We start from the raw sequence: 11,869 nt of genomic DNA on the forward strand, positions 1-11,869 counted from the left end.
ACTTGATCATTTGAAAACAGTCATTCATGGAAACCGCTTGTCCCTGTCGGGGTCGCGGGGGGCTGGAGCCGATCCCAGCTGACATCGGGCGTGAGGCGGGGTACACCCTGGACAGGACGCCAGTCTATCACAGGGCACAGACAACCATTCACACCTAAGGGCAATTTTAGAGTCATCAATTAACCTAAAACGTGCATGTCTTTGGATTGTGGGAGGAAACAGGAGAACCCGGATGTTATATGTACAATGAGTTATTATATTTTGCAGATTAAATGAATTCCAGCAGAGTAAAAGTGAGTTAAAGGTTTGAGAGAGGTGCACATCTGAAAATACTGACCTCTAGTGAATAAGGGTCATCATTACTCAATCACATTGGTACTACAATATGTAATATCTCATTATTGTTTTATCATAAAAAAATAATTATCAGGACGTGTTTGACTTTTCAAAATAAAATGACTTTGTAAATTCAAAAATGCAACAAAAGCAAAAAGCCTTTATGAAGAGTCCTCATCAGTGTTTGGGGATTCGCAGGTCTCTGCTGCCGTGGTCCTGCATGATGCTTCCTGCTGCTTTTATTACTATTACTCATATAAACTATCATGACTTTTATAAATTCTAAAATGTGTAGCCATAAAAACATCATCAGTAATATATCTCATTGTATCACAGCTGTTATTACCACTACTCATCATTGATCATATTTACCACTATAATTATTAGTATAATTTTTTTATATTCTATCACCTCAGCTGTGCTTGTTTCTACTATTCTACTATATTAACTGTCATCACATATAAGTCATATTTAAATTACTACAGATATTATTATAGTGTGTGTCGAGAAGTCCCGACCGGGTGACTTTACCTCAGCATTGGACTTGTAAGATTAGGGCTTATTTAAAACAGTACTAGGTGTGAGGAGCCATATTCAACCCATGACATGCTGATTTTCATAAATTTGGTGAGATGAGTCCACATTACCACCAGCATTGATGTGTTTGATCACAGTACAGTCATGTAATTTAGTAAAAAGCTCAAAAGCATGTTTAAGTGTGCAGTACCTCTTTAAATAAATATAAACACTGCCATTTCTGGATTAAAATAACAAATTTAAACTTTATTACATCTATTAAAAAGGCAAATAAAAAGTGTGCAAAATATTCTGAAATCTTACAACACCGGGGGTAAACAAAAATAAATGCATATACCGGAGAACAACAGAGTAAAGGAGATGACGCACATGGCAGACAAATGCTTTTTGGTTGCACAACGTGTTCCTCTAGATTGAGTCCAAGTTTATTCAACATATGACAGCTTCATTTCAGTTGCAATCAAAAGCAAGCACCATGTACAGTACATGTTGGAGTTGAGTAGGTTTGACACTGTATTGTTTTTTTATTTACCCCTCAGTCAGTACGCATTATCATTGTGTTACAGGCAGACATGAAGGCAGGAGTCTGGGTGGTCATCAGCTGTCTCCATGGAACATTTTTGAATGTAACGCCTTCAGGATGCGCTCGCTCTTTGTAAGATCTGCAGGGACTTCATTATTCTGCAAAAACACACGAGAAAGAGATTACATGCTGAAAAAACCTGCTCATGTTCTGTCCATTTATCATCTCATCTGTCAAATCTGAGTGCCTTACCTTGTTGGGTAGTGTTGGGTCTGCGTTGGCCCCAAGCAGCAGCAGAACAGTTTGAAGATTTCCACCAATAACAGCAGCATGTAGGGCACTAGAGCCGTTCTGTAGACAACAAATAAACATATGCATTCATAATGGTGCATTCTCTAGTTATTAACAAATATGAACCTGCTCTGTATCCATTGCTGCAGGGTTAGTATTAAAGGAATACTTTCACATTTTGGTAAATATGCTTAATCCTTTTTTTGCCAAGAGTTGGACCAGAAGACTGATAACACTCTCATGTTAGCTTAGCTTAGCATAAAGACTGGAAAAAGGGGGAAACGGCTAGCCTACCAACATTTCTAAAGCTCACTTATAAAAAAGCATAAAGCAGCGTAAAAAAAAAGAGAAGTTGGGGTTATAAACTAGACTATTTTTTGTCTGAGAGTAGTGGCCTTGTGAACAGAGTCGGGTTAGCTGTTTCTTCCTGTCTTTTCAGTGTTTATGCTAAGCTAACTGACTGCTGGCTACAACTCTATTTTGAATTGACAGATGTAGAGAGGTATCGATTTTCTGCACATCAGAGGACGCTATGTAGATCACAGAGACAGACGCACCATCATAGATGTAGCCCCTAAATCAAGCGTGACGTGACAATGGCGAGTATTTTTCTTTCTACACAGCTCCTACTGTTCATGTGCGTCTGGCATCATGCAGCAGTGTAGCGTTCATTTCTTAGAATGTGCACAACCAACGCTCCAAACGGACGCAGGACACGTGAGGCAGCATCATACAAACATGTGGTCAAAAGCAGGTAAATCTCCGGCCTTATCATATGCCGAACTAAGCTACATATTCAACATACAGACACAAGAATGATATTAAACTTCTCATTTAACTCTTGGCAAGGAAAAGTAAGCGTATTTCCCAAAGTGTCAAATTCATTGGCAGCTTCCTCTACCTTGAGAAGGCCAACTGAAGGTGAAAACTTGAGAAGTTCCTCAATGACACTGTTGTGCCCCTTAAAAGCTGCTTTGAATAATGCTGTTGATCCATCCTTGAAAGACAACAGAGGAAGCATACAATTATCTAACAAAACAATCTCCACTCAAGGTCCTCTTATTGACTTGCTCTGAGGCTTTCAACTATATTACATGGTCCTCATCGGCAGATAAAGTTTGCTCTGTTGTCATGAAACCGTAGCTCTTCAAAGTCTGACCTTTTATGAGAGGGTTAGAGGGTTTGGACAGTGTGCTATTCCCCAAATCTAGTAATAGGCCTGGTAGTACACAGGTATACAACTGATCTTGACACTCTGGATAATACAGACATTATGACCCTTTATGTACACTTTTATGTACTTTATTATCTCTAAAAGAACTACATACTTGTCTGTCAGCATCCCGGTCTGCACCACGCAAAAGTAGCACCCTCACCACCTCACTGTGACCCATCTGAGCTGCCATCCACAGAGCGGCAGTGCCATCCTGGAGAACACATGGATGGGAGTGGGGCAAAGCATATAGGAAGGAGGAGGAGGTGAAACAGAAGTAGAATATTAGATTTGATTCAGGCATGAGATGGGGAAAGAGTGAGCTGAAGAGGCGACTGTGTGTATGAGTGTGAGCTTTAAATCGGTAGAAATGCTAAAGGGGCGGGGACATTACCTTTCTCGCTTGGTTAACCTTAGCACCAGATGACAACAGCTGACGAATCACAGTCACATGACCCTCCTGGGCAGCGAGGAACAGAGGGGTGGCACCATCCTGAAACAATAAATGAATTATCTGACACACCGTTCGAAGCAAGAAGTGTATTAACAACACATAACTATATTACTACTATTTCATAAATATGTGTATGTCCAGTCAGGTTGTTTTCCCCCGCCTAAGGACAGACACTAATCCTGCCAAATGTCAGTCACGTCTGACTCAGCAGTCTGCAGAAACCTGAGAGGCTGGATTCCAGCTGCTGGGACATTGTGTGCAACTAACCATCATGCTGCTAAAAGACAGCGGCACTGACAGTGAGAGGAAACAGGTATATAAAGACGCGGCTCACATTCAGCTGGTCGTGAACATTGGCTCCATTCTTCAGCAGGGTGTCCACCACTTTGGAGTGCCCGTACTGAGAGGCGACGGTGAGAGCTGTGCCACCGTCCTGCCACAATTACAAAAATAGAAAAGAAGCAAGAGCAGTGAGTATAACAGTAATTCACCACTGAGCCAGAGCAGCGTATTTTCTGCCTCATTTTGTCTCCTTCTCTCCACAGGAAGCGCTCAGAATCACATCTGAGATGACAGAATGGCAGCAGCCTCCATCACACCCAGTATTATAATGACGGCGATACACACTCATTGTCCCTGCTGCATACCTTTGTCTGGAATTCAGTGGAGGCACCGAATTCAAAGAGCAGCTTCACGACGTCATCGTGTCCCTGCTGGGAGGCGAAGAACAGGGCGGTAGAACCTGTCTGAAAAGGAGGATGAAAAGACATACTGCTGTTTTCATTTTGAACTTGTTGTTTTTATGTATTCAAAATGTAGAATAGAAAAAAAATAAATCAAAGCACGAAGCAAGAAGTCTGTAAGTTGTTTCAGGTGGACTTTGCTTGAATCTTGCTACCCATCTTCAAAATTTAGGCTGGTCTGTTCTTATTCTCAATACTAGGACTATGTTTACTGATGTGCTTACTAGACAAACTACTTATCATACATACATACATAAAGGTGACATTACAGAAGTCCCCCTCCACTCTAAAATGTGTTTTGATGTTTGTATTTGTCATGTTTATGTCCCCTTAACCCACCTGTTATCCTTAGGGTCAGTTTGACCCCATTCAATGTTTAACACTCTTAATACATAGTTGACATCATTTGTTTGGCTTATATTCATGACTTTTCCTCATTTATGTGACATAAAATTGACATGATTATATTTTTAACTTGTCACATCGGTGTTCCTTTTTGTCAATTTGATCATTTTAATGTTTCAATCATTATTATTATTATTGTCTATTTTACATATTTCTATAAACATTTAGAGATGTTTGAAATTGTTCTTCAGAAATATATGGAAAAATATTTTGATTAACCTAAAATTGGATCGAGGGATATTTGTTTGTGTGTTTTAAAGTAAGTATATTATTTGCAAGTACTATTTTTTGTTATTTATAATATTTCGAATGAAAGTAATTTACCATATGAAGGACAGTAGCATGAATATGTACAGGGTCAATTTGACCTCAGGAAAAACAAAGAACTTCAAACACTTCTAAATATTTGAATTATAAAATAGATATTAATAATAAGTGTACAGGACAATGAAAAAATAAAATCATGTAAATTTTAGGTTTTCCTAGTTGCCCCCATTAAATTAGGAAAAGTCATTAAATGTATTTTTTTTTTTTAAATGATGTCAACCATGCATTTAGAGATGTTAAACATTGAATGGGGTCAAGGATAACAGGAGGGTTACACGTCTGACCTTGACTATACAGACTTGTATCTGTGAAAGGTCACTAGAGAGCTGTTTTCATATTCCTCTCCTGAAAGGGGAGATGTCTGTGCAAGAGACTTAAACTAGTTGGCAAGCTAACAAACAACAGACACAAAATACGATGCTATCTACGTAAGTCTGCTAGCCTCCGATTTTGGTGTACAACAGATTTTGAGTCTGTTTGGCGCCGACAGACAGGACACCGAAACTATCGCTGCAGATTGTGAGCCGGACTGCACCAGAGCTCTGTGCTGCAGCACGTCCTGTCTGGAAAGCCCAACTGGTTAACATGGGTGCCAAAAACAAGCATGCAGAGTTCTGGGGCACTTCCTCTTCCTGTGTGAACCTGGCAGGAGGCTCTAACACGTCTGGCTAAATCTCTTCCATGTTTCTAGCCATCTTGATGAGCACTGCTCTTTCACTGTTCAACCCTTTTTCAGAGTGTTTTTTTATGCCGGAAAACCGTGTTAAACAACATTTTTATCATATCAGAGTATTTCACATGCTTTAAACGTGTCTGGAGGAGGGATTTAAAGGCAAAATTTGATATTTTGGGGAATGCTCCAAGAGTTAGATGAGGATATTATTATCTCTGTACGCTAAATATGTAGCTACATCCAAACTGTTAGTGTGTTCATCTGTACAAAATGACAATTTGCTGTTATATATCAGATTATTTCTTGGTTGGCACTGGTTACCTGGTAACCTCTCAGTCTCCAGAAACACTTTGACCTTCAGTTGGAAATCCAGAAAAGTCTTATATTGTCTGTATGGGCTAGCCAGTTATTTACCCATCATACCTCTCTCTGGTAGTTGATATCGGCTCCTTGCATGATAAGTTCTTTGACACCCTCATAATGGCCACTGTAGGACGCCACCATCAGTGCTGTCGTGCCATACTGAAAAGAAACACGGCAGCAATAAATTAGCAACCTTGAGTGTTTTTACTGTCGACGACGTGCTGAAAATGTGGAGATGAAACTGCTAAATTCTGCTGATTTCCCAACGAAACACATGAAACCCTCACCCTGTATTATGATGAAAGATCATAATAAACATAAAATGGGTGGTGCATGCGTGCACACACACACACACACACACACGTGCAACCACAGAGGTAAGGCTTGAAGCTGTCTGTCCCCTACCACAGGTGGGTTATGGTTAAAGCGTGCAGCTGAGCAGCCAGGACATGCAGCGTCCGTACACTGTCTCTGCAGTCTGAGTCCACACGCCCGCTGTTGAGCAGCAGCTGAAGGAGAGCCAAGTTCCCTTTCCTCGCTGCCCAAAACACAGCATTAGCCAGGGGTGTTTCCTTCTGTGGGGTAAACACAGACAACAGTCACTGACCTCACACCACCATTATAGTATCATACACACTGACAGTAGAGTAAACAGTGCAGTGTCATTTGCAGGAGTAGAGGTTTAAAGTGTCAAACAAACACACACACATGACACAATTTAAATGTAGTATTTTGCACTAAACAGCGTATGAACACAATACAGATTAATGTGTGAAATGTAAGTAGGACCACATGTCACATGATACCCTATTATACTCTCTCTCTCTCTCACACACACACACACACACACATACACACACACACACACACACACACACGCACACACACTCACAAACACACACACACACACACACACACGCACACACATTCACAGACACACAAACACACACACACACACACACACACAGGCTTACAGACACACACACACGCCCAGCTCCAGACTATGACTGCATTAAAGTAAGCAGCCTATTTGATTCCAGCTCACACGCTTCCTCTCGGTGCTTTACATTTAAAAAGAGCCTGGAAATGAACGAGTGTGCACTTTGAGAAGGAGCAGGTGTGATATGGTTTCTCATTGAGGCCCTCTATGCTGCGCGCAGAGAATGATAGATGGAAAAGGCCGGTTTACCTTAAAAGACATCCTGCAGACCTCATGCGTGACTCATCTTTCTTCCTGCGCACTCATTCATTAGGGGCGATGCTGAGCGCCACTCGCCTGTTTTGCCGCACTGTTTGGGTGTTGGCGGCGCCCGTTCGCGGACATAATAACAGACCAATAGCAGACAGCTGAGCTTCTCCTCTGCGGTCGGTGCTGCACGGAGGTGCGCAGCAGGCCGCTGAGTGGCGCTGCTGAGCGCACACACACAGTCATGTGTCAGCTGTAGCAGTGGTGGAGAGAAGGGGGGGCTGGGGGTGGTTGTCACGCTTTTTTTTTTACTGGCATTAATTTCTCATCATCAACACGTCCTACAATAGTCATTTCTACATTAGAGGGAAGCTAAATGTCCTAAGGGTTGAATTGGATTTATTAACTTATTTTAACATTAGTGAGGATGCCCCCTGGGCGCCTCCCTAGAGAGGTGTAGGGAGGCCTCGGGAAAGACCCAGGACTAGGTGGAGAGATTATATCTCACGCCTCGGGATCCCCCGAAAACATCACCAACATGAAGAATTACTCGGACTTCCACAAAATAGCAATGTAGAAATGACCCTGACATCACACCAAATGTTTGATATCAACATGATGAATCAGCGCCCTCTGGTCTGGCTGTAATAAGCACTTTGCAGCCGGGGAATGACGGTACTCTGCCTTTATATAGAATAGTTGTGACATCACAACTGTACAGAAGTCCCAACGACTCGTTTAAAGTCACAGTTTCTGAATACATGCTGTTTGCATTTCTCTGTGGATTGAGCGTTTTGAGACTTTCACTTCATTTGTGTAAAGATCCTCGACCTGCTTTATGTTTTTTTTTTTTTTTTAATCTTTAAGCTTAGAACCACTGGACTACCTGACTATAAAATATCTTCACCTCGGCCAGCTACCACATTAAAATGCTACTTACACATTGATGTGTCATTATTAACAGGAACACATTGAAATACTTTAACAATCACAGAGGTACTTTTACTTTTAATACTTTAAGAAGCCTACACTTTTCCGATCATACTCTTAAGTAGAGTTTTAACTCCAATACTTCTACTTTTAATGAAGTATTTTTACATTGACGTACCGATACTTTTACTTAAGTAAATGATCTGTTTACTTCCTCCACCGCTGTCTTTGGAAAGTTAGATGTCAGGTGTTATAATTATGAACTGGTAATTGAGGGATTTACAATATTGCAGCTTTAGCTCTCTCTAAATGATAATAGAGGTATTACAGCAGAGGCGCAGGGAAAGCATCTTATTTCTGTTGACTAATGCCCTTCTCAGGTGCTGGCATAAGTGTTGATTAAGGGGTTGATAAAGTACAGTGGAAACATATACTTATTACAAAGCTATATAAGAAAGGTTGACAGCGAGTCTGTTGCTGTGTCGCTGCCCAGTGTCTCTCTCAGACCATGGGAACAAAACAGACTAACATCCATGCAGGTAAGCTGGCCAGGGTTTTTATTTAATGTGGAGTGCAGTGCTGGGAAAAAAACATCTTCAGTCGTAACTTCTACCTGCATTTCAACATGCAAATTGCTCAGTGTTATAAATGTCATGAGGCATTAATATAGATGCTGATGTTTCTGAGCATACAATGGCTTTTATGTTTGTTCAGTAAAAAACTACTGTGTCGTGGAGAGAATAAGCTCTGCCTAATTAAACTAATTAAAGTATGAGCTTACAGGCTGCTTTGTACATGCAGCAACATGTAGAGTGTGTGTCAAGATCCACTGACATTATAAGGTCCTCATTTATGATACATTATATATTATATTTGTTTAGCTTCAAACAAAGGTGTGACTCCACTGTGATGCTCTTGTCCTTGTAGTCCAGCAGGCAGGCTTCCTGCTGCGAGCAGCTCTGCTCTCGGCCCTGCTGTGCGGTCCAGAGCTCACGGCCGCGGATTCAGATGAGGTGGTCCTGACTGAGTGGGAGATCTGGAAGAGAAGCAATGGCATAGCCTACGAAGAAATGGTGAGACTGACTCCACATCTACAATACAGGTGTCAGTGCGTATGCTCTGATTCACTCGAATCCTTCTGTGTTTTGTGTTATCATGCAGGACGACATGCAAAGAAGGGCCATCTGGGAGGAGAACAAACTGATGATTGAAGACAATAATCAAGGGTTTTTCATGGGGGTTAGGCCGTTCACTATGGCCATGAATAAATATGGAGACCTGGTAAGGAGTAGTGTTTCCTCTCTATGCTAAAAGCTCCACTGTCCACAACCTTAAATCAAAGTATTTTCAGCTATGTTGTTCAATATGTTTATTGACAAAAAACTCTAAAAGCTGATCATTGATTAGATGTTTATGGTATTTTAAATACAAGTCTAATTGAATACATTGTAATTCAGTACATAAAAACAGCCTCTTGCTCCTTTTCATGCCAGGAGTTAAATAAGACAATTGATACCACTCTCATGTTTGTATGGTAAATAGCTAGAGCCAGGAGACATTTAGCTTGCCATACAATAAGACTCCTGGAAGTTACTGACCAAATATAATAATAGTCCAGCACATAACCTCCTGTAAAACCATAAAATGCCAATTTTTTAAACTTTTGTTCGGATTAAATGAACAAGATATAACATGTTGTTGGCTCTAACTAGCTGTTGGCTCGGTTCCCTGTGTATGTGCTGAGTTAAGCTAATGGTTCCTGGCTCTAGCTACACAACATACAGTATACACAAGAGAATGTGTAGACGCTAGATTGTGCCCACCAAACGACACATTCTGCGCCGGCGTCAACAAGGACCATTTTTTAAACGTATAATTTATAACCTATGTAACCCTAACCCTGTCTTTTATCCTAACCCTAACCTGAACCTTTATAGCTAACGTTTGTGCGGTGGGTATGATCTAGCATATACCAAGAGAATGGTTTCAATCTTTTCATCTAACTTTTGGCAAGAAACTTAGTAAGTGTATTCAAAAGTTCTTTAGCTTAAAAAAATAAGGCACGTTGATATGCCAACTAGACATCAATAACATGAATTATTGGAAACAATCTTCTTTATGTATCAATATGTAGACGAGACAAGAGTACTGGGTTTTGCAAGGGGCCATGATAGACTCCCAGTTTGTGAAGAGAGGGAAGACCGTCTCAGGCCGAAAGCTGCGTTACAACGCCAAGAAGTTAGATGCTTTGGTTGTGGACTACAGGAACATGGGTTATGTCACTGAGGTGAAGGATCAGGTAAGACATTTTTAAATTCATTTTCAGTTTTTCCACCCGGACTGAATCATGACCAACTTAAAATACTCTATGTTTTGTTCTTCACAGGGTTACTGTGGCTCGTGCTGGGCCTTCAGCACTACAGGAGCTATCGAGGGACAAATATATAAGAAGACAGGTCAGCTTGTTTCTTTGAGTGAACAAAACCTAGTGGACTGCTCCAAATCTTATGGTACCTATGGTTGCAGTGGGGCCTGGATGGCCAACGCCTACGACTACGTGGTCGCCAACGGGCTGCAGTCGACAAACTCCTACCCATACACCTCGGTGGTGAGGCTCAATGTGCCGGCTCTGCCTCCATCAGAACAGCTTAAACAGTTAATTATTCTATTGTACTTCTGCTTATTGTCCAGTCTGCCATTAACTTTGAAGTCTCTATTTCTCTCCACAGGACTCCCAGCCCTGTTACTACGACAGCAGACTTGCAGTTGCTCATATCAAAGACTACAGGTTCATTCCCAAAGGCGATGAGCAGGCTCTGGCTGATGCTGTGGCAACTATCGGTCCAATCACAGTAGCTATTGATGCAGATCATTCAAGCTTCCTGTTCTACAGCTCAGGTTAATTGTAAAATGTGGTTAACATATCATTTTAACTAATAATTGGCTCAAATTACTATGTCTACATGAAAGATGTTGTTGGCAGTGTCAAACAGTCACTGTTTATGTCCACAACTTTACTATTTTCTGTTCTGATAAACCGACTGTATACTACCTAACCAGACGCAAACAGCAGACAGACAAAGCTAGCAACTAGCTGGGGAACCTAGCGGAGCATTTAGCAGCTAAACAGCCACATATTAAGGAGTTGGAGGAGACCATAACAGGGCTAAAAGGACAGTGATATTGGACTTACATTAATCAGGTGGACATGGCTAAACATGGCTCCAAATGAGAGTTAATGTTGCTCTGTATCTAAATAAGCAACTGTATGCTAACAGGTTCGCCATATTAGCTTAAAAGGTGATGATGAATCACTGTTGGCTTACCAGCTTTATACGGGTGCCCCGAGTGGCCAAACTAACATAAGGCTGAAATTTCCTTTGCAGGAATATATGATGAGCTCACGTGCAACCCTAACAATCTGAGTCACGCGGTGCTGCTGGTTGGCTACGGCTCTGAAGGAGGCCAAGACTACTGGATCATCAAAAACAGGTCAGAAAAACCCTCCACATACAGTATGGAACAAACTTTAGTTGAACACTGCATTTTCTATGATATGTCAAATATACAAGTCTTTCGGGTGTTTTGTTTTAATATGAATCACTGTCTTTTATTTTTAGTTGGGGTAGCAGTTGGGGTGAAGGCGGCTTCATGAGAATGGTCCGAAATGGAAGAAACACCTGTGGCATCGCGAGCTACGCCTTGTACCCTATTCTATGATTCTGATGAGATGCTTCAGTTGTACGTTAATGCTGAACTCTTCCACTGGACTGTCAGTGGGTCTCAGAAAACAACAATAGTCCATGTCACCTCTAAAACACTCCTGTAATCAATGTTTTTTGAACCTCCTGCTGAACCTGTCTGACACTCTAGATAATGCTTTGTGCT

At 41.3% G+C, this 11,869-nt stretch overlaps 2 protein-coding genes across 3 annotated transcripts; one reads left to right on the forward strand and one right to left on the reverse strand.

Annotated features, from left to right (window-relative positions):
• Positions 1–1,425: 1,425 nt before the first annotated feature.
• On the reverse strand, positions 1,426–7,152 carry ankrd29 (ankyrin repeat domain 29). 2 transcript variants are annotated; one of them, XM_083940336.1, is made up of 10 exons: positions 7,055–7,152; positions 6,330–6,440; positions 5,926–6,024; positions 4,002–4,100; positions 3,689–3,787; positions 3,295–3,393; positions 3,016–3,114; positions 2,589–2,684; positions 1,649–1,747; positions 1,426–1,554 (listed from the first exon to the last, which is right to left on the reverse strand). In XM_083940336.1, the coding sequence occupies exons 1-10, from the start codon at positions 7,064–7,066 to the stop codon at positions 1,471–1,473; spliced, it is 897 nt and encodes a 298-aa protein (XP_083796462.1). In that variant the 5' UTR covers positions 7,067–7,152; the 3' UTR covers positions 1,426–1,470. The 2 variants fall into 2 exon arrangements, with proteins under 2 accessions (XP_083796462.1, XP_083796463.1); XM_083940337.1 differs by lacking the exon at positions 2,589–2,684.
• Positions 7,153–8,489: 1,337 nt separating this feature from the next.
• Positions 8,490–11,701, forward strand: cts12 (cathepsin 12; the record flags this gene model as incomplete). Its single annotated transcript, XM_083940493.1, has 8 exons — positions 8,490–8,520; positions 8,909–9,054; positions 9,143–9,262; positions 10,116–10,280; positions 10,368–10,589; positions 10,711–10,879; positions 11,368–11,473; positions 11,602–11,701. The coding sequence occupies 8 exons, from the start codon at positions 8,490–8,492 to the stop codon at positions 11,699–11,701; spliced, it is 1,059 nt and encodes a 352-aa protein (XP_083796619.1).
• Positions 11,702–11,869: the final 168 nt, after the last annotated feature.

Source organism: Echiichthys vipera (assembly GCF_963691815.1).
Source record: "Echiichthys vipera genome assembly, chromosome: 3".
Classification (NCBI taxonomy): Eukaryota; Metazoa; Chordata; class Actinopteri; order Perciformes; family Trachinidae; genus Echiichthys; species Echiichthys vipera.